This window comes from Heliconius melpomene, chromosome 10 (assembly GCF_056956725.1).
Source record: "Heliconius melpomene rosina isolate 202511_hmr_F chromosome 10, ASM5695672v1, whole genome shotgun sequence".
NCBI classification, from domain to species: Eukaryota; Metazoa; Arthropoda; class Insecta; order Lepidoptera; family Nymphalidae; genus Heliconius; species Heliconius melpomene.
In genome coordinates this window covers 18,350,824-18,373,045 of record NC_140398.1, presented here as the reverse complement: position 1 = coordinate 18,373,045, position 22,222 = coordinate 18,350,824, and the positions used below count along the sequence as shown (strand labels likewise).

Here is a 22,222-nt window from a genome sequence, read left to right as displayed (position 1 = left end):
CATATATCAATTGAATTATTTTTAAATTAATATATAATTACATATAATAAATGTCGTTTTAAATAACTTAGTGCCAGATACAATGTAAAAGAGGAGAACAAGTTTTATGGTCTGAGACATAAAGAAAATTGTAACACAAATATATATATCATTAAAAAGGCATAATATTAATTATAATAAAAGATGTATATAAAAATTAAAAAATTACACGATAAGGTAAATAGGATTTCAGTATAAACTATTTGTATAGTTAATTAGTTTACTACACTTACTGTCAATGTCAATTTTTAATGTAAGTTTGTGTGCGGAGCCCAGGATAAACAATTGTAGGTGAAGGTAGTACGTACTCTAACTGGACTTCTTTTTGACATGCATTCTCCTATTATGTAATATAATCTCTTTTTACTGTACAGTCTCCTTCGTGTGTTCTCCATACAACGTGACATTGGCGAAGTGATTTATGCTCAACTGGCACGCTCGAAGCGCCATAAAGGAGGAGCTAAACTGAACAAATTTATTTAGCACGCTCGGAACGCCGTAAATGAAGAACTGAACTGAACAAAAATATTATTCTGCTCTAAGTAGGTTAGAAAATATAAAGACAGTTTATAATATTGTATGTTACTTTTATGTCTCGATGCATTATTTGATACGTAGAATTATTTCTGGTGGAAAGTGGTGTTTCTTGCACCGCACGATATCTTCTAAAGTAAATTATACTTCAAGCGAAAAGGAAAGCCCTCTTCGCAGACTTATACAAGATGCAAGTGCTTTTCAAGAAGTCGGAGCGGCGGCGCCTGCGGAAGGAGAATTGCAGTGGGCCACACAGCCGTATACAACAAATGCTAAAGAGGAAACTGAGTCTTATATAGATCCTAAAGAAACAACTGTGTTGTTATTCCCTGGACAAGGATCGCAGCATGTGGGCATGGGACAGCGGTTAATGCATATTCCTGCTGCAAAAGAACTTTATCAACTAGCTTCAAGTGTAGTTGGGTTTGTATTTTTACAAAACTATATAGAAAAAACCGCTGGTAATGCTTGTTAGGAGTACTGTAAGCATCAAATACCTGAATGTTTTTACTCCTTCTCAGGGTATTCATGCCCATTATCATTAGATCAGGTTCAGTACTTTCAGAGATTAGCGTGACCATACATACAGACAGACAGACAAGAAATTAAAAAAATATATTTTTGCTTTCTATTGTTGTTTTTAAGTGCCCCTCTATCTATTTCAGTCAAAAATACTAATTGTACAGACAAAATAGTTTTACTGTTTTATTATTGTATATAGAGATAAAGCGGAAGAGTTTGTTTGTTTAAATTAAACACTTCTCTGGATCTACTGGTTCGATTTACTTTCTTTTCATTTTTGTTGTGTGATCAACTAAAGGTGAAGTGGTGTACAGATGGGACGTCGCCCGTGTGTGCCTGGAGGGCCCCGAGGACGAGCTGGATCGGCGCTGCCAGACCGCAGTGCTGGTAACGTCCCTGGGCGCGCTGGAGCTCGCGCGTGATCAGCGCCCCGCTGCCATTGAGCGCGTGCGCGCCGTCGCCGGCTTCTCCCTCGGCGAGATCTCCGCGCTCGTGTACGCTGGCGCGCTCGCGCTCGAGCCAGCACTGCGCCTTGTGGAGTTGCGCGCCGCCGCCATGCGTGCCGCCGCCACCGAGCGCCCCGGCGGCCTGCTCACCGTGTGGCTGGCGCCTGACGCGCGCCTTCCCGCGCTGCTGGCGGCGGCGCGCGCAACGCCCGCCACGCCCGGCGCAGTGTGCGCGGTCGCCAACTACCTGGCGCCCGGCTGCAAAGTGCTGGCCGGCGACGAGGCGGCGCTGCGCGTGGTGGAGCGCGAGGGGCGGGCGTACGGCGTGCGGCGCAGCGCACGTGTGCGGGCGGCGGGCGCCTTCCACTGCGCGCTGATGGCGCGCGCGGAAGCGGCGGTACGCGCGGCGCTGGCGCACGTGGAGCTGGCCGAGCCGCGCGTGCGCGTGGTGTCCTGCGTGGACGCGCGCACGGTGTCGGGCGCGGGCGGCGCGCGGCGGCGTCTGGCGCGGCTGACGGCGGCGCCGGTGCGCTGGGAGCAGGCGCTGCAGGCGCTTTACGCGCGGCCGCGAGGTCACGCGCAGCCGCTGACGCTGGCGCTGGGCCCGGGCGGCGCACTACGCTCCACGCTCAAGCTGGTCAACGCGCGCGCTTGGGACTCGTGCCTGCAGGTCGACGTGTGACCGACCTGACTGATCAACTGAACAATGTTCATGTAAATATTGAATCGCCCTGCATATATAAATATTTAAAATAAATCAAATTTAGAAATATTACATACTACAATATTAATAAATATCTTATTTTTCTTTTTCACCTTCTTTATGTCTAATAATGCATTTTAATATACATTCATATAGCAACACATAGGACGAAAAAGTACCTACATAAAGACGGCGGGCATTGTATAAATACTTCGAGCATAAATGAAAATTTATTAGGCTATCACTAGTTAAAAAATCCTAGTCAAAGTCAAGTAATTTTATTTAAAACTAGTGGGCCCGTGCGGGGTTACGCCCGCTTGAAATAGAAATATAAATAAAGAAATTAAAACTATTTTGCTATTCCGAGTTTTGATTGTTTTTGTGAATATAGGTTTTACAATCGTTAAGCATTAAATCCGTTCCCCACTTTCTACCGAATTCTGGAGGCATTGCGTGTTGAGTGGCAAAACTAAACGCCGCGCTTTGCCTCGACACCAGAGCGAAGAGAGGGAAATATAAATGTAAATAAATATTTCACTTCCTCGAGTGGGGATCGAACCCACAACCGTTGCGTTACAGTCACACCCTTCTGCCGCTGCGCCACGACGGTTCGTGACGATGCTTAAAGGGCGGGGCGCGGGAGACGCTACGTCGATCGGCGACTTGTACACAACGGCAACGTCGCATAACCCCCTACGTTCACATGGCCGCGCGGCATTCTAGTGAATATAGTGTATACATTTATCGAGAATGAACATGGAGGAGGCTATTTGCTTGTGAGTTTTATACCGCAAACTAGGACGTCGTCATCGAAACTGTAGGGGTATTGCACAAGTCTTATTATATTATTTATAAACACGCTATATCAGCAACCTGAATTTATTCGCTACAAATGCAATTGTGAAATAATGTTCCACTATTGTTTTGTAGCGTATAAATAACCAAATTAAATATATAATAAAAGAGTTGAATATAAGGTCTCGTCCGATTAACATCGCCACGATACTGTAGCCCACAAAACCAAAGACGATACTGGGTTCACCCTACTTTGAGTTCAAATTCTTTTTTTTTTTTACTTTTAGTTTATTTTAAAATGGCGTACTCTCACTAAGTACTTCTGCGGAGTGCATTAATATTATTTTAATTTGTGTGGGCTGGCATTCATCGAAATAAAATACTAGGGCCAGTTTTTATTGACGGTAATTTAAATGCTACTAATTTTTTTATTTAGAACTCATACGTGGCCCCGTAATTGAATATGTCGTAGACGTATATCCTTACGTTATATGTCTATGTTACAGAGATGTAATTTATGTATTTCATTCTAAAATAAGGGGGACTCTGAAAATTTGAAATCTAGCTATGTCTTAAATAAGTGAACAGATGAAACGATATATGTAAGTAGGTATGTGTTGTTTTGTAAGTGTTGCATTGAGTTAACATCACTTGGCCGCCAGCACTCGACTTCATGAATGAGGCGTGTGCGACTGCCGCTTACCGCTTTGGCAGATTTGTGTTGACTGTTTGTTTACGTCAATCTTTACAAATGGCGTTTAATTTTACAACGATAATTTTATTATTTATATTGTTTGAAAAAATCACTTATTAATTTTTAGAAAACTTTGGTTTCATTTAAAGTGGTGCTAACAAAAATTAACATCAAGGAAATGAAAATAACAATATCTTTTGCAAAAATATAATGTTCAAAAATAATTTAACACATTGTATACATTTATTTTCCTATAATACGTATTCATCTCCTATAATACAAGATTTTCGAGTTTCACCACTCTATATATTGAGGGGCGAGTGCGAGATCTGTCCGCCCGCGTCCGCCACTGCGCGGCCCAGCGTCGTGAGCCTCGCGCCCTGCGCCCGCGCCGCCGGCCCCAGGGCCGCTTCCACGGCGCCCAGCCGCGCCGTCGCCTCCGCTGACCACGCGCGCGCCATAGCCAGCTCGTGTGCCGCCGCCGGTAGCCCCGCCGCCGCCGCACGAGACGCGCGCGCCAGCACCGCCGCCGTCGAGTACGCGTCCACCGCGCCCGCCGCGAGCGCGTTCAGAACCAGCTGCTCCTCCACCACGCCGCGGCCGTGCCGACGCAGCGCCGCCTCCACGCACGCGCCGAACTGTGCCACGCGCCGCGCCAGCTCGCGCGCCTCCTCGCGCAGCTCGGGCGCCACTAGCGGCCCCACGTCGGCGCCGCGCGCCAGCCCCACGGCCCGCCCCGCGCGCCTCCCCGCCTCACTGAAGATCAACCCCAGGTGCGCCGTCGGATTCTTGAAGGCGCGCATCAGCTCCTGCAGGTGTGAGCCCGCGAACTGGATGCCCGTCAGCGCCACGAACAGCCGCAGGATGTCGTTGGTGCCCTCGAAGATGCGGAAGATGCGCAGATCGCGCAGCACACGCTCGAGTCCCGTGGCCTTCATGAAGCCCATGCCGCCGAGAATCTGGATGGCCTCATCGACGACGGCCCAGGCAGAGTCAGAGGCGAACACCTTGGAGATGGCGGCTTCCAGGTGGTAGTCCTGCGCGCCGGCGTCCATGTTGCCGCTGACCATGTAGGCGAGCGACTCAGTGACGTACTGCAGCAGCGCCATGCGCGCCAGCTTCTCCTGCACGGCGGGGAAGTCGGCGAGGCGGCGCCCGAACTGCACTCGCGTGGCGGCGTGCTCGGCCGCAGCGCGCAGTGCGGCGCGCTGCGTGCCGGCCAGCGCGGCCGCCATGCCGAAACGGCCGTTGTTCAGGATGTTCATGGCCACCTTGAAGCCATTGCCGACGCCGCCCAGCACGTTGGCGGCGGGCACGCGCACATCCTCGAAGTACACCTCCGTGGTGTTGGAGCAGCGGATGCCCATCTTGTTTTCGGGCGGGCCCGACGACACGCCGCCGAACCCGCGCTCCACTATGAATGCCGTCACCTGTAAACCTCTTAGACATTAAAGAAACCATCAGACAGAGCCTCAGAACTCAATTGAAGATTTTAATTTTGCAAACAACTTAGATAAGAGCAAAATTGAATACAGTAATATTTAATAAAATCTTGTGCTTGTAAAAGGGTATCCTTATATCTTTAAACATTTTGCGACACGATGGGCCCTCGCACGCGGAATGAGTAGTTTTTTTTCATAAAGTAATAATAACAAAGAGAGGAAACAGCAACTCACTTTATCCACAGTCTTTCCGTCTTTCTCCACGGGTGTCTGTGCAAAAACTGTCATAATCTCAGCGATGCCTCCGTTGCTAATCCAGATCTTCGATCCATTGAGTATAAAGTGCTTCCCATCCGGCGTCGGCACGGCGCGTGTTCTGGAATATCACAAAGAGCAATGTAACATTATCGGCGGCCGTCGTGGCGTGTCGATCCCCACTCGAGGAAGTGAAATATTTAATTATGTTTATATTTCCATTTCTTTGTTCTGGCAAAGCGCGGTATTGATTTCTGCCACTCAACACGCAATGCCTCCAGAATTCGGCAGAAAGTGGGGCACGGAATGTCTTAACAGTAGGTTCCCGTAGGCGTGAAGGTGTTTTTTTTAACATTATCAGAGTCAGTGAGTCAGGCTGACTCGGCCGAGAATCGGAACACAACATGGTCGTACTTGATGGAGCCGGCGTCGGAGCCGGACGAGGGCTCGGTGAGGCAGAAGGCAGCGTACTCGCCGCCGGTGACGCGCGGCAGGTAGTGCGCGCGCTGTCGCTCGTCGCCGAACAATAGCACGCCCTTGAACCCGATGGACTGGTGCGCGCCCAACGTGATGCCCACTCCCAGGTCGTGCGCGCCCACCACCTCTACCAGGCGCGCGTACTGCGTATTGCTGAGCCCCAGCCCCCCCAACTCCACCGGCACCTGTAGCCCGAACGCGCCCAGCTCCCATAGCCCCGCCAGCGTGCCCTCCTCGATCTGCGCGTCCGCGTCGTTCTTGGCCGGGTCGTTCACCTGCGTACGTACAAACACACCCTCGCCTGATTATCATCATTATACACGCTGTTATAAGTTATTACTGATTACTTATTTGATGAGTACCTCTTGAAAGAATTTCTCGACGGGCGGCACGAGCTCGACGAGCGTCTGTCGTTGGTCCTCGGAGAGAGGCTCCGGGAAGGGAAACACCTGCGCGGACTCGAACTGCCCGCGGAACAAGTTTAGAGTGAAAGAAGCATTCTGGCGCGCAGCCCGAGGCGCCTCCGCCGCCGCCGCCGTTGCCTTGCCGCGGCTGTTATAAGAAATCATCTTTATATTGTACTACCGACCTATACGACTTCGCCCGCTTGGATAATACGAATATTTATGAAATTATTTTCAACTAGCGGCCCGCCCGCGGCTTCGCCCGCTTGAACTACATGATTATCAGTTCAGTTCTTAATTTATGGCGCTTCGAGCGTGTACATGATTATTTTTTTAATAATCAGAATTGACTGACAGAGACAGTCAAATGACAGTGAGTGTTGATGTCAATGAATAATTTAATTTACTCATTCAGAAACAGTAGTAGTAGTTCTAAGTAAATCGGTTCAATACTTTCAGAGATTAGCGTGACTATACATACAGATAGACAAGAAATTAAAAAAAACAATTTGCTTTCTATTATTGTTTTTAAGTGTCCCTCTGTGGGCTATAGCATCGGAGTGACCCCTACACCTCTATCCATTTCAATCAAAAATACTAAATGTACAGACAAAATATTTTTACTGTTTTATTCTATAAGTATAGAGATTAGGGGGTGAATTCTAAAAAAACTGTGAAACACAATTAACTATTTTCTGAATAGTCTGAATTTTAAATTTTATAAAATCAGTGCTGATTTAAAAAAATCCATACAAACTTTCAACCCCTATTTCCCTTTAGGGTGAAAATTTATCAAAATCCCTTCTTAGTACCCACTAACCACTGGACACCCGTCCACATTACAAAAATGAACATTTGTCCAAATTACATGTTTCTACCATCAGCAGTTATGGCTGTGCATGCATCTCACCTCAGTCAGTGGGGACATCTATATAAATATTATATATAATGTTATGATTACAAAATTATGTAACACTAAAATACAATTTTAATTACATTTGTTGCTATTCTACATAAGTAACAAAAACTTTTAATTTTAAAGTAACAACAACATTTAATTTTTAAGGAGAAAAAATATTTTAATAATGACTGCGAAATGAGTTTGCGAGGCTTAGGCTTTGTTGAAGAATCAGATAATATTTTTAAAAATAAAGTTTATTAAAGATTAATAAAAAATCAAACCTTAGAAAATATTTTAATTCTTTTACATTGGGCACTGCATCCTCACATTTTCACTCACCTGTTGTGTTGTTTGATAATAATGAATCAACCTGTTATATCATCAAAAACAATGTTGTGTCCATGATTTTGTTTTATTCTTATTTTACCATATGGTTACTACTGCCAACTATTACTATACAAAATTACATGTATTATATCTTTAAATTTCAAAAGACTGAAAACAATAATTACAAATTAGGATTGAAATATGTGATGCTGATACAATACAAAACATGCAGCCAGTTATTACATAATTAGATGGTGATGTGACTGAGTTAGATCTCATTATGGTTTGGTTAGGATCTTGCAGATATCTTATAAGAATGTTAAAAGTATATGAAACTTAACCACTGGTACATTTCAGTATACATAGATCCTAGTGTCCTTGGATATTGGTGGTCTGTCTGAACAGACCACCTATCTATGTATATGTCACCATAAGATTATGAAAACAGTTAATTTAAAATCTAACTCTTACATTTATAAACTATCTGAAAATTGTGAACTCTTTAAACGCTGGCCCTGATTGGTCACCTTTACAGCAAAATCAACCAATATGCATTGTGACCACAGAGCTCAGAATCTAAAAAGGTGTCAATTTCATTATTTTTTTTATTATTTGATAAAAAGTATGTTGTATTGAGAATATTTTTTTAATATATTTGATAATTAAAAAATAAACTATTAAGAATTAAGATTATATACTGTGACTTTGATATTTATGTACTAACACTTCTGCAGGTATATGGTTATTTAAGTGCAGGTTAGGTTAGGTTAGAAACTTAAATAAAAAAATAACTAACCTAACCAGCACTTAAAAATCGCCTTATCTGTAGGTGCGGTGGCTTTAGTATATAAATTATATTTTTTACTAATTACATATATTGAGCCTACTGTAGTAGTTTTTGAGTTCTATGGTGAGTTTTTGCGTTGACAATGTGGGATCACAATTTTCAGATAGTTTATAAATATAAGAGTTAGATTATAAACTAATGTGTCACAAACAAACAATTGTGATGTTCATTATGTTAGGGTGACATATACAAATAGATTAAGTCAGTATGCAAATTAGTGTTTTGTTTAAATTCAATCAGTGTACACAAAAAGTTTTCAGATGAACCTAATACAAATTAAATTGAATATTAAAATAAATGTATTTTTTTTTTATTAATAAATATTTCATTTATATTGTGTAGCGGATCAAACTAATGGTCACAAAATAATATCCAAAATAACTTTAGTGCAAAAAAGACCAGGCTCTTATTTCTATCATCTGTTTAGCTAGAAAAGGTATCGTATAAAATCCATACCTATATTATAAATTCGAAAGTAGCTCTGTGTGTCTGTCTTTTACGGAATCAGGGCCAAACTGCTAATTTAATTGTGATCAAATTCTCATATAGAGATACTTGAGGGTCTTGGGATGAACATAGGATCCTTTTTTTATATTTTACTTTTTTCATATTTGAAATATTTTGATATATACCAATATATTAAAATACTAACTAAATAATTATTAATTTGACATGCAATTTATTCTGCCATGTTAATAACAACCGTCGCTATGCGACCGTTGCTAAGCAACGATTTGCAAAGTTTGTTAGAAAATGTCATCCAAAATGATCTTGTTTAACTCATCTCTCTATTGAAAGCTGAAAATAATTTCATAAATATATTCAATAAATATTCGTATAGTTTAAGCGGGCGTAGCCGCGTTCGGGTCCACTAGTAATAATATATAAAAAATATGTTTGTTTTTGTCACTATCATTAAAGCTAATTAGTATTTGGAATTTACGAAAATATCATACAAGATTACTTCTTAAAGTTAGCATAACTGTACATACAATTTTTTAAACAATAATATTTGTTACACACCACACGAATAATCATTTGTAAAATAGTTACAATTATTAAGGTTAGACAAGTTATAAAGAATATAATATATAAGATTGTTATTAGTACATACGTGTTTGGGCAACAGTACAAAGTCCAAGGTTCGCAACGACAGAACCAGAACAACGTAGTAACGTTGGATTATGATCTATGATCTTAAAACATAGCGGATGAGTCTGACCTGCGGACGGCGAACAGCCTGTTGCTATGGCTGTTCAGACAGCGGCTCGCGCACGTCGCCAGCTTTGTGCTCCTCATCTTCTCTAGTTAATGTTCACAAAAAAATTCAATGCACAATAACTCTATATCATAATAAATTGCACCTAATTTCTTAGTTTAAAAATATCACTTTGAGAGAATAATATAATTTTATTAAATTACAATGGTATTACTATAACTTGTACAAGTTAATACCATAACGTATTCACTCTGCATGAACTACGAGACACCATAGTTCACAGTCCCGCAGTGAACGGCCCACGGCTGGAAGCCTGCCAACTGCCAATGTTGAGTGTAGCTCGTGGGGGGGCGCACGCATGACAGTGACATATGTCACGACAGTATCTGTCAGTGTCAATACCCATGGCAGAGTTCACAGAACACATTTACTCTCTTCTCTTCCCAGTCCTGTGTTGGTCCTGGGTGATTTTAACACCCATCACTCGTTGTGGGGGTGTTATTACTGTGATGGATTTTCTCCTTCGTTGGTAGACATGATTGATGATGTATCTCTTTGCATTCTCAATGATGGCTCTCCGACTCGTAGGGTTAATCCAAATCAGAATCCTAAGACCGCTGTTGACCTTTCCTTATCTTCTCCTTCTCTTGCTTCCCAGCTATCATGGTCTGTTCTTCCTTCTACCCATGGTAGTGACCACTTCCCTATACTCCTCTCTATACATAATAGATATTCCCCTGCTCCCCCTCTAAATTCTTCCTCTAAATATAACTTAAAACAAGCTAACTGGAATGAGTATGCCGACTCTGTGGATTGCATGCTGGGCAATCTTCCTGAATTCGGTAATTTTGAGAATATCATGCTTTGCTATGATCGTTTTGTCTCTGCCATCTTGTCTGCAGCTGACTTGCATATCCCTAAAAAACACTCCATTCAGAATTGGATGCATTTCAATCCCTGGTGGGATCAGGAATGCTCTGATTCTGTCGATCGGCGAACATCTGCTGAAGAATCATATGCTGCCCGTATGATTATGAAGAATTACATTGAGTACAAACGCAGAGATGCGAAATTTAGAAACTTAACTGGGAAAAAGAAAAAACTTGGATGGACTAATTTTTGTGAATCCCTTAGTCCTCGTTCTCCTTCCTCACTTGTGTGGACGAATGTTAGGAGATTTCGTCGTTCTCTTAACAATAGTTCCAGTCCTACTTCCAATAATCCCTCTTTATGGCTTAATGATTTTGCTAATAAACTTGCTCCTCCCTTTGTACCGTCTTATGATTTATTTGTATCCCCACTGATTGAATCTTTGGATGAAATGGATGCAAATTTTTCGTTTGAAGAACTCAAAAATGTCTTAACGGATTTAAGAGATACAAGTCCAGGTGAGGACTGTATCTCTTACTCTTTTATTGCTAGACTAAATGAGAAGTCTAAGAGGCACTTTTTAAATCTAATCAATAACATATTTCAATCAGGTAACATTCCCGAATCTTGGAAGTTCCAAAATGTTATTCCCATCCTAAAACCTGGAAAATGTCCTTCTGATCCTAATTCATACAGACCCATTGCTCTAGCTTCTGCTTTATCAAAAATTATGGAACGGCTTATAAAAAATCGTCTGGAGTGGATAGTGGAGAGCAGAAATATCTTAGCACCCTCTCAGTTTGGCTTCAGAAAGGGGTTAAGTACCACAGATAGTCTCAGTGTTTTTACTACAGACATTCGACGAGCGTATGCCAAAGGAGAGTATTTGGTTGGTGTTTTTCTAGATGTTGCATCTGCATATGATAATGTTCTTCTTCCGGTACTCAGGCAAAAATTGCACCAGCTGAGTATTCCGCCGAGGATGGCTCATTTCGTATGTAATCTGCTGACCGGTAGATCGATATCTGTGAAACATCCACTTCTTACTATACCTCCCAGACTTGTCTGGAAAGGTTTGCCTCAAGGTTCTGCTCTCAGTCCTCTGTTGTATAATTTATACACTCATGACCTTGAATTGTCTGTCAATAGTTTTTGTAACATTCTTCAATACGCTGATGACATCGTCCTTTACTACAGCTCAAAATCTGTGGAGGACATAACTTATCGTCTGAATACTGCTTTACACTATTTAAACCAGTGGCTCTCTGATCATGGCTTGGCACTATCAGTAGCAAAGTGCCGGGCGGTAGTATTTTCCAAACAGAGAGTAACTCCTAATGTTCAAATTTATTGCGGTAATAATACTATCCAATTAGCAGAAAATGTTAAATTCTTAGGCATGATTCTCGATAAAAGACTGAACGGAATTGCCCATGCTGAACACGTCAGTAAAAAATGTGAAAACGGCATCAACGCTTTAAGAGCTGTGTCTGGTGTGTGGTGGGGTGCACACCCTTATACTCTCAAACTACTGTACAATGCCATTATCCGTAGTCACATTGACTACGGATTATTTGTCTTAGACCCCTTTAACAAAGTTGCTACTGAAAAACTCAATAGAATCCAATACAAATGCCTACGAATTATTATAGGTGCAATGAAGTCTTCTCCCACCAACGCACTGCAGGTTGAGTGTGTTGATCCTCCTTATCCTATCCATCGCCAATTCCTGTCTAATCGGTTTGTTGGTAAAATGTTACAGCTGTCATCCCACCCTCTATGGTCCAAGTTATCTGATTTAGCGGACCTCATTCCTCCGGGCAGGCCCCTACCCTACTTGCTCAATAGTTTCCTGAAATTTACCTCTCTTCCTCATCCCTTGTCCTCTTCTCCATCTAATCCCTTATTCTGTACACCTTATAAAGCTTTAGTACACCATCCTTCTGTTATCACTAATCTTGGTCTAACCAAGGGAGCTGCTGACACCAACACAAAATTTCAATCCATAGTAAATGAAAATTTTTCAAACCACATCCTCATCTTTACAGATGCATCAAAGCTTTCAAAAGAAAGCTGTGTTGGTGCAGCTTGCTGGATACCAAAATTCAAAATTATATTACAATTTAAATGTCCCCCCGAATCATCTGTGTCTACTGGAGAGGCTGTTGCTTTGTTAGAAGCAATCCGGTTCACAGACTCCCATGACTTTAAACAGACTGTTATTTGTACTGACTCTTTAAGTTGCATATTGGCTATAAAGGGAAATCCATTTCATAGTAAACTAAGGTCTTCAATTATTTTAAGGATTCGTGAAGAACTGTACTCATGTTATTTAAAGGGTTTGGATGTTACTTTGGCATGGATTCCAGGTCATTCTGGAATAAGTGGGAATGAATCTGCAGACTCGTGCGCAAAATTGGCCATCCAGTGTGGTAATTCAGATCACTCTTCTATTTCGGCCCAGGATCTGTTGTCTCTTGCATCAACTCATTTGGATGTGTCATGGTCTGAATTTTGGGAATTGTCAAAATCTCAGAAAGGTAAATTCTATGGTGCTATTCAACCTAATATCCCCAGGCGACCTTGGTTTTTCTCCCAAAGATTTACTGAACGGAGGATTATATCAACTATTTGTCGCTTGCGTCTAGGACATGCATGTACGCCTGTGCACCTAGCTAAGATCAGGGTCAGGGACCACTCACTGTGTGAATGTGGCCTAGACGACGGTTCCCCTCCTCACATCCTTTTCACTTGCCCGAAGCTAATCCGTCCCTTATACGACGTCCTTCCCCATAAAGTTCCCCGTCCTCTTAGTGTTCAATGTTTGTTAATGTTTGTGTTTGGTCCTCTTTGTAAATTTTTATGTAAATATATTAGATATAACAAAATTAAATTATAAGTTAACCTTTGTATCATATTTTTTATTACTAATCTCTGTGTTATGTATATAATGTATTGTGCTAATTTTAACTTTTTTTGTAGGTGAAGGCAATTTTTAACTGGATCTTTTTTTTTTTCTACATGCATTTTCCTATCGTGTAACATTGTCTATTTTTTACCGTACAACCTCCTTCGTGTCTTCTCCATACAACGTGACATTGGCGAAGTGATATGTGCTCAACTGGCACGCTCGGAACGCCAGATTTAAAGAACCATACCACCATACCACATTTACTCAGAGAGAGGCAGAGTTCACCTCCACCTTGGCGGCCGGCCACGCACCTGTAGCGTCTCGTGTTACACGGGGTCGTGGGCGGCGGTGATCACTTACTCGTAAGTCACCCGTGACCCATCAGGTGACCCGAACGCTCGTTTGCCTCGTCCTTTTCCATAAAAAAAAAATTTCTAGTCGGGTGGAAGTGTCGGCACCACATTAAATTAAAGTTTTAACTACTCTATAAAAGACTAATACAATTAAAAAAATCTTTTTTTTGCTAAAAATAAAAAGTTTTTTTTTCAAACAAAATAAATAATAAAATTATCGTTGTAAAATACAACAAATTTTGACAACGTCAATGCCTTACTTTTATGACTGGAGATACGATACTATCGATAGTGTTGCATTTGTCCGATAGTATTGTACCCTTTTGAACTATCAATAGTTTCGATACTATCTATTATAATATCGATAGTCCTTCTATCAGACAACTATCGATAGAATATCGATAGCCTACCGATAGTCTACTATCGATCGGCAACACTAGTGTGTGTGGCTAGCCTTACTGTTCAATTTTTAATTTACCAGAATCTATTTTTTTATAATAAAGACTAGACTAGACAATTTGATAATAAAATATTATAAATTCTGAATTTAGTTCAGTTCTTTATTTATGGCGCTTCGAGTGCGTGGTATTCATATTAACTTACTGTTAGGACGTCAGTGTCAAAGTTTGAAGTTGGCAATGAAATGTTATGAAGTTTGCAGATCAAATTATAAGTTTCCTGTTAAAGTGCTCACTGCACCCATTACTTATTTTACGTTAAATATGTTATTTATTTCAAATTTTACTAGTTATTTATGATTAAATATTTATTTAAAAGCAAAGGGCATAATGTTAGGAGTATTTTTATATATTTTCGAAGTTAAGAAAGAGTTTCTAGTGTGCATATCGGTATCGCTATTATACATAACCTATTATCTCGTAGAAGTCGTCAAGGTAAGATTGATCAACTTCATTATTATGGGAATACGACGCGTCTGGTTCGTCCTCATTGATCAAGTAAATTACATTTTTTTAGAAACCAATATTGGTGTGTCGAAAAGGAGAATTTCGGCAACTTTTAGAAGAGAATGTTCCGTTACTCAATGAGCCGTACTGGCCCACGCCGTGGTGCGTGGAATCCCGCCTGCAGACCGTGCTGGGTTCCGTCATACGGTCGCACTTCCTTCCTACAGTGAAGTATAGGCGGTACGATTATTTTAGTTTAACAAATAATCATCAGTTATACTTGAACATGTTATTATCTCACTGTGTGCCTTGACTTTTGGTATTGTCAGGCAATTTATTGGAAATTAATACTTTTTGTAGTGATCAGTTGGCGAAAGTGAAAATTCTAAAATAACGGGATTCCGGACCAAAAATAGGTCTTCAAAATATTAGTTTTAATTTTTAAAATATCAAAGATTTTGAAGATTTTCGATTTTTACTAAAATAAATGTTAAAACACAATTTAAAAGAGAGGCTGAGTGCAACAAATTTTCAAGAAATTCCAATATTTTACATTGTTTATTTCTTCTCTATATGTATATAAAACAGTGAAAATATTTTGTCTGTACATATTTTTGACTGAAATGGATAGAGGAGCACTTAAAAACAATAATAGAAAGCAAAATATTTTTTTTTATTTCTTGTTTGTCTGTCTGTATGTATGATCACACTAATCTCTGAAAGTACGGAACCGATTTACGTAATACTTTCACCAATTCTTTGTTTTACCCCAACTTAACATCTATAGTATGTTTGTAAAGTATATTTCGAGTTATAGTCAATTGAATGAACTCAAGGCATGAGTTTTCCTGCATATGTATAGCAACCCATATCTGTACTTATAATAAATCAGTATTTGTTTGTAACTAATCTGTATTTTAAACCAACTTTCAAAACAAGGAGGAGGTTCTCAATTAATTATTTTGGATTTTATTTCAATATTGGATTATTCGCTTGGATTTGGGTATTTATTGTACACCAGACTCACTTCCCCCTAAAATACAGGTTTGTTCCTAGCTTAGGAGGTAGGAAACCATTTTATACTGTGTAACTTGTACAAGCCTCTTTCATGTAACGCTTTGTTGTTTATGTAGTTACTTTCTTTTGTAGAAATAAAGATTTTATTATTATTATTATTGTAATATGCAATCATTACAGTTAGTTTACAAAGAATGTTATAAATCGTTACCCAAATCAATAATTTGACATTTAAGGCTGTTACTGAATGAGTAAATTAAATTATTCATTAACATCAACATATTTGACTGTCAGTCAGAGTCAAGCAGAAGCTTATTAAATTAATAATCAAGTAGTTCAAGCGGGCGATGCCATAGGGCAGCCGCTAGTGATTAAATATTTAGAGACTATGGAACATGATATAGTTGTTTGTGGCCACTTTCAAACTTCTACTCTTTAGCATTAATACCAGCGTATGTTGCTATGATACTGTGTGAAGTATTCTGATATTAAATTTGTCTATAAATTTTAATATACGATGTGTTATGCAAGTTTTTTTTAATGATTATCCTTCTTTACACTACAGACTTATGGTCCATACCTTTTGTTGTGATGTGTATATTGTTTTTTTTTATTAAAAAGTTATATTTTTGTTGACAGTTTGCAGGATTATTGTTTAATCCATTTTTTATATGTAATTTTCTCCCAGGCAAATATTGAAGTTGTCGGATGGCGGGCAGGTTGCGCTAGACTGGTCGGACGAGTGGTTGGCGGAGGAGGTCGGCGCGGAGGAGCCCCGGCCGGTGATGCTGGTGCTGCCGGGTCTGACAGGCGGCGCGCAGGCCGATTACGTGCGTTGCCTAGCGGCAGCGGCGCGCGGCCTGCGCGCGCGCCTCGTCGTGTTCCATAACCGCGGTCTCGGCGGCGTGCCGCTGTCCACGCCGCGCCTCTACTGTGCGTTGTCGCACGCTGACCTGGCCGAGGTTGTGGCCGCAGTGCGCGCCGCCGCGCCCGGCCCGCTGCTGGCCGTGGGTGTGTCGCTGGGCGGCCTTATCCTGGGCCACTACCTGGCGCGGCCTGAGCACGCTGCCGCCGCCGCCGACTCGCTGCGCGCCGCGCTCGTCGTGTCCTCGCCGCTGGACGTGGAGCGCGGCGCCGACGCCATCGAGCGCCCGCTCAATGCGCCGCTGTCGCGCCACATGGCGGCCAATCTGCGTGCCACGGTGCGCGCGCACGGCCTGGCGGCGCGCCACCCGCTCGTCGAGCGCGCGCGCACTGTGCGCGAGTTCGACCGCGCCTTCACGGCAGCGCACTTCGGGTTCGCGTCCGTGGAGGAGTATTACGCGCGCGCGTCGCTGCGCGGGCGCCTGGGTGCCGTGCGCGTGCCGCTGCTGTGCCTGTGCGCCGCCGACGACCCCTTCCAGCCAGCGGGCGCGCTGCCGCAGGCAGAGGCGGGGCAAAGCGCGCGCGTGGCGCTGGCGCTGACGGCGCGCGGCGGACACATCGGCTTCCTGGAGGGCTGGTGGCCGGCGCCCCCGGCGCGCGCGCCTCGCCGCCAGTACATCGCGCGCCTGGCCGAGCAGTACTTTGCCGCTATGCTGCGGCACCCGCTGCCCGCCCCCGGCGACGCCCCGACGCAGTAATCCAGCATTTACGTGTACGCACAATTGTTAATAATTTAAACATTTATTTATCTGTTGTGATATTTGACAAGGAAACTAGTATTACGCCGTCTACGGCGAGATGTAAAGAGAGTATTATATGCAAATTTATATTTATACAAATACGCGCAAGTGAGAGGTTGGGGAGTGATGGTTGAGATTGTATAATTACATCTGCGAATGTAAGCTGACATCGGCCGACCGAGAAGTTCATTGTTACGATGCGCACGCCTGAGAGTTATATACATTTTATACGAGATAGATATATAATATGCATACATTCGTCCAAAGAGATAATAAAACTAATCTGTGATGTTTTCGCACGAGCACGCGCACGCTTGTCGCGCGCCGCCCCGCGGCCGCGCGCTGTACATATCTAAGTTTTTATTGTTTTTATTATTCAATAAATAACCATATTTTAAAGGCCTATTTTTAATTATACCCTTACTGAATCATATCATTTTTATCAGTGTACTTTTTGGGAAACATTCTCGCTTACCCGTGAGGTATTCTTGGAGTTTAGCCCATCATACAATTAGAAGTACATTCTCGATATCACATTTTCAACAAATGCATAAAGTAACATCAAAGATCTTTTCAGCTGAACAGTGAGGATACAAATAAAAGTACATGCAAGAGCAAGTGATATATTCAGATGTCTCAGATAGTGTGCATGTCAACGCCGATGGAGCGCAGGAAGGCCAGCGTGTGGCGCTCGGCCGCGCGCCGTCTCTCCGCCGCCGGCAGCGCCGCGCCAGCCTCGCGTGCCTCCCGCAGCGCACCCAACGCCGCCGCGAACGCCTCCGCCTCGTCCTCCGAGCCGCCGTCAGCCTCTTGCGCGCCCCTCGCGCCGACCACGCGCCGCAGGCCGCGCCACGCGTGGGCGTGCAGCGCCTCGCGCACGCGCTCCACGCCGCACGCTTCCGGCACGGCGTCGTCGGGCGCCGGCGCCTCCTGCAACGGCACGGGCTCGTAGCGGCGGCGGCAAGCCCAGGCGGCGAGCGCAGGTGTGATGTCGGCGGCGGCGATCGCGAGCAGGCGCACGCCTGCTCCCGCCGCCTCACCCCCCCCACGCAACCACCGCTCCTCCGCACGCGTGCGCGCCGTCTCGTCCTCCTGTGCACACGGTTTTAGATACACAATTATAATTATTGGTAAGATATACATAGTGTTTTTGTCAGCACCACTTTCGATGAAACCACAGTTTTAACTACTCAAACTCAAAAATAAAAAAGTTTTTTCAAAACAAATCAAAAAATTATAGTTGTTTGTAAAATGTAAAAAAAAAATGTGTAAAATGAAACACCATAAGGACGACGAACTCACAAATGAACCTATCAAAGGGACGCGCCACACACGCCTCATTCCGAAATCGAGTCATAAGTATTGGCTATAAAGTTCAAAGTTATTTAACCTTTAATAATATTTTTGTAGTAGTGTTTACGTCATTGGTGTCTATGCGTAACTGCGTCACACGAAAACGCTATGGATAAAAATCGTAAAATGAAAAATCCTATGTCTAACGTTTTTTATTTGAAGGGCTCATCATGGAATCTGTCTTGAGACTATGAGCAGATTAGTTGAAAGATTGTGGCGGGTGAAGCTTGCACTCGACTGTATACTATATATAATGCTTCTATATAGTTCACTACTGTGGCGTTTGCAAAGTATAGCATCTCTTTAGCCGGCTTTGGCTTGTTATGGTCTGGCCGAGTAATTGAGTAGCCAGTTGATTAGGGTTTGGGCAATCTGGTTTTATAATGGAAATTTCAGAAACAGCTAAAACATATTTTTTCAATCTTATGTCTGAAAACAACTAATAGTGTGTAGATAAGTCTCACACAAGATCACCTTACAAAATTTTTTAATTCTACTACGTTTTAACTAAGCTGATTCAGTGTTTTTGTTGAAGAAATAGCTAAAGGCAAAAATTCAATCATGTACCTCATCACAATAAACTATGTGTGCCTCCAGTCTGTCTGCTAGTGACACTGGCAATGTATTATTGTCAGCGAGAGGGTACAATTCTACTTCTGCTGTGTAGTATTTGTTCTCAATTTTCCAAATTCTGCTTTCTGATTTATTTTGAGTTTTGTTTTCTTCTTGTGCATTTGAATTTATTATTTCTGGAATATGATGATTATTACAAAAATAAACATGTAGGTGTACATATACAGCATCTTCATTACGCTTTTTGTGATAAAAAATTGTCAAAGAGTATAACAATAGTCAGGGGGATGACATGCACATACCTGATATTAACATATTAGCACTTGCTACATCATAAGCGCTGACTAAGATTAACGGTATGTCTGAACGAGACTTGTCCTCCACTGGTGACTCCATTATTTATAATCTTAGCTGCGTTTTACTTATTATTTATTAAAAAATCTACTTATTATTTTCAAAACTACTAATAGAATACCACATTTGTTATATTGTTTAGCAATGTTGATATTGTCTACATTTATATAAAATAGATTAATTAAACACTAATACAGTATTTATATGTAATAATTATGATTTTACAACAACAATGAATATAATATAGTAATATACTCGTCAGTTATGTTAGTTATATTATGTTCTTTATTAATATGTATAATAGAGTAATAAATTATAATAACAAATGACAACTGACAAGGCACAGCCGCAGCCCTCCCTCCGACCGTGACGACCCGTCACCGTCAGACACAGTATGTCAGAGAGTGCTCTGTGGTTATCCACAACAGAATAAAAATAGTAATAAATTAGGAACTTCATGATCATGTGTATGACCATACACAAATCGCGACCTAAATGTGTACGAAAAAAAAAAGTGAAATATTTGTTCAAAATCACGTTCATTTAATTCTTATAGATTAACCTAATACAGGAAAAATATGAGACCAGATCATTATTAGTTTTTGAGAAAGATATTCGATCCATAATTTTTTTTGATGACCACAGAAGGGACACAGTTCTACAGAAAGTATAAAGTATTAGTGCTACATGTATTTGTTTGGTTTCCTTATAATAGTATTATAATAATAATAGTAGTATTATATTAATAATAATAGTATTGGTTAATAACATCCTTGATTACGATATGACATCAATATTTATATTTATTCATACAGCAGATTCCTTCAGTCTTAAAAATGTTAGGTAATCAATAGAAGAAAAATATAATTTCTTACAATTACTGAGTAGCAAGCATATTAATCCATGTTTTCTTATCATTATTTGTTTGTTCATAATAGTTTCAGTTATTTTCTGCATAACTCAACGGAACTAAACTCAAAATCTTTATTTAAACAATGAATAAATTTATAAAACAATGTTAACGTAACGATAATGATGCTATAACAAATACTAGCCTCTTAAAACAATAAGAAAGAGTTCTAATCAAACTAAACAATATCTACTCAATAATGAATGGCCAACTATTATATCGAAAAATTGATAAAATTAAGTTTTCTTCGTCACTTTCAAAAAACTCTTTGTTTCTTAATCAGATCCTTAAGTAAGGGATCATGTCTCAAATTTGTAGAAATAAAACAGATAGATGTTGTCTTATAATAAGTTGTAGCGACTGATAATCAACGAGTAGTAAAGAAAGACCCAAGTGTGTAAATAAAGTTGTATTTTTAATCCACCAAAATGGATTGGTTAAACTTTTGATCCATATTTACAACAGTAATTTTCAAAGAATAAAAATAATAAACCCGCAGGGCGTCCGGTAGTCTCATCCAATAGCCAGTCCATCCAAATTCCATTCCATAGTCCTAGTTTAGATTTCCATATTTTCCATAGTTCCTACGCATTAACCGGCGACCATCTCTGGGCAATTACCTGTGGTTGCCCAGCGTTGGATCCCGACTGATGCGTCACAGTAAAACATTTGTGTATTGTCTTAGGCGCCTCTTCGTGTTCGACCTGTGTCCCCACGCAAGCCTTCCAAAGAACTGGGTTCTTTTGAACCCGTGAATCTTAAAAGAGAAACATAATAATAATAATAATATTTATTAAATTAATATTTCATACATAACAAAAGCAACTTTAATCGGTAATAACTGCAGTAGTATTAACTGTGTTGCAGTTATTAGCTTTCGCCTCGCAGCCGGTGATGATTCAGAAGCTAATATGTAAATCATCAGCTGGTGATGATGATCAATGTTGATCAATGTTTTATAGATATCATGGCACGATATTAGTTAATAATAGCATCTTGTTTAGCTCTACTTGTCTCACGTCTTCGTTTTTTCTTCTTTTCATTGCTTTAGTGCACCCCAGATCTATTTGAATAGGGCAATGTGGCTGGAACACTGTAAAAAAGCTAGCTAAGCTAAGATTTCGTTATTTAAGCCAATAATTTAGACCACTTGACTCTTGTAAAATGCTATATGTATAGTATAATCTGAAACATTAGTCTACATTTAATTTTTCAAGATATATACGATATATTGATTTTATTTTGGTCATTATAAAATAGCAAAAAAGCTGTTAGTTTAGTTTTACAAGCGCAAGCATAAACGTATGAACAAAAAAATGATTTTGACATTACAACATATATTTTTATTATTAATAGTATTTTACATGGACATACATCTTTCCCGTGGACACCTATAGTAACAGAAAATATGTCTACAGAAACGATTTTCCAATCGAAAATCAGCGATGGTCTTTAGTTTTCAAGGATATAAGAGATGGCGAGTGAGATTTCAAAAATACTCCTCTAAAGCCATTGTGCCCATATAATTACAAATATAAGTAGCACATACTTGCCAAAAAACACTAAAAATAGGAAAGATTCATTGATCTTTTACAAAATGAATAAAATACACGATTCTTTTTATTGGAATATAAAAATACACATCCGTCTTGCGTAAAGGGTGTAAGCAAATTATAGCTGTCTAATATTACCAAATTAAAAGATATT

General features: G+C 41.0%; 4 protein-coding genes across 7 annotated transcripts; 2 read left to right on the top strand and 2 right to left on the bottom strand.

The window, feature by feature from the left end:
- The first annotated feature begins 74 nt into the window (after positions 1-74).
- Positions 75-2,336, top strand: beg (malonyl-CoA-acyl carrier protein transacylase beg). 4 transcript variants are annotated; one of them, XM_085191665.1, is made up of 3 exons: positions 75-216; positions 414-996; positions 1,410-2,336. In XM_085191665.1, the coding sequence occupies exons 2-3, from the start codon at positions 638-640 to the stop codon at positions 2,221-2,223; spliced, it is 1,173 nt and encodes a 390-aa protein (XP_085047791.1). In that variant the 5' UTR covers positions 75-216; positions 414-637; the 3' UTR covers positions 2,224-2,336. The 4 variants fall into 4 exon arrangements, with proteins under 4 accessions (XP_085047791.1, XP_085047790.1, XP_085047789.1 ...); XM_085191664.1 differs by having other exon boundaries at positions 199-336; XM_085191663.1 differs by having other exon boundaries at positions 207-326.
- Positions 2,337-3,926: 1,590 nt separating this feature from the next.
- Acadvl (Acyl-CoA dehydrogenase very long chain) lies at positions 3,927-9,947 on the bottom strand. Its single transcript, XM_085191660.1, has 5 exons — positions 9,609-9,947; positions 6,270-6,459; positions 5,845-6,182; positions 5,410-5,551; positions 3,927-5,163 (listed from the first exon to the last, which is right to left on the bottom strand). Exons 1-5 carry the CDS (start codon positions 9,683-9,685, stop codon positions 4,036-4,038), a joined length of 1,875 nt encoding a protein of 624 aa, XP_085047786.1. The 5' UTR covers positions 9,686-9,947; the 3' UTR covers positions 3,927-4,035.
- Positions 9,948-14,293: 4,346 nt separating this feature from the next.
- On the top strand, positions 14,294-17,724 carry Hydr1 (abhydrolase domain containing Hydr1). Its single transcript, XM_085191661.1, has 3 exons — positions 14,294-14,632; positions 14,715-14,884; positions 16,350-17,724. Exons 1-3 carry the CDS (start codon positions 14,528-14,530, stop codon positions 17,281-17,283), a joined length of 1,209 nt encoding a protein of 402 aa, XP_085047787.1. The 5' UTR covers positions 14,294-14,527; the 3' UTR covers positions 17,284-17,724.
- Positions 17,725-17,934: 210 nt separating this feature from the next.
- On the bottom strand, positions 17,935-20,007 carry LOC146536061 (uncharacterized). Its single transcript, XM_085191680.1, has 3 exons — positions 19,554-20,007; positions 19,246-19,427; positions 17,935-18,417 (listed from the first exon to the last, which is right to left on the bottom strand). Exons 1-3 carry the CDS (start codon positions 19,645-19,647, stop codon positions 17,962-17,964), a joined length of 732 nt encoding a protein of 243 aa, XP_085047806.1. The 5' UTR covers positions 19,648-20,007; the 3' UTR covers positions 17,935-17,961.
- Between the last annotated feature and the right edge of the window lie 2,215 nt (positions 20,008-22,222).

Coding starts and splice junctions, on each gene's coding strand:
- Hydr1 (XM_085191661.1), top strand. CDS start 14,528: ATGTTAGGAGTATTTTTATATATTTTCGAAGTTAAGAAAGAGTTTCTA. Junction 14,633..14,714: donor ATCTCGTAGAAGTCGTCAAG/GTAAGATTGATC, acceptor ACATTTTTTTAG/AAACCAATATTGGTGTGTCG. Junction 14,885..16,349: donor CCTACAGTGAAGTATAGGCG/GTACGATTATTT, acceptor ATTTTCTCCCAG/GCAAATATTGAAGTTGTCGG.
- Acadvl (XM_085191660.1), bottom strand. CDS start 9,685: ATGAGGAGCACAAAGCTGGCGACGTGCGCGAGCCGCTGTCTGAACAGC. Junction 5,552..5,844: donor TCCGACGCCGGCTCCATCAA/GTACGACCATGT, acceptor GTGATATTCCAG/AACACGCGCCGTGCCGACGC. Junction 5,164..5,409: donor ACGGAAAGACTGTGGATAAA/GTGAGTTGCTGT, acceptor AGAGGTTTACAG/GTGACGGCATTCATAGTGGA.
- LOC146536061 (XM_085191680.1), bottom strand. CDS start 19,647: ATGGAGTCACCAGTGGAGGACAAGTCTCGTTCAGACATACCGTTAATC. Junction 19,428..19,553: donor TGCTAATATGTTAATATCAG/GTATGTGCATGT, acceptor ATCATATTCCAG/AAATAATAAATTCAAATGCA. Junction 18,418..19,245: donor ACATAGTTTATTGTGATGAG/GTACATGATTGA, acceptor CCGTGTGCACAG/GAGGACGAGACGGCGCGCAC.
- beg (XM_085191665.1), top strand. CDS start 638: ATGCATTATTTGATACGTAGAATTATTTCTGGTGGAAAGTGGTGTTTC. Junction 997..1,409: donor CTAGCTTCAAGTGTAGTTGG/GTTTGTATTTTT, acceptor AGTGGTGTACAG/ATGGGACGTCGCCCGTGTGT.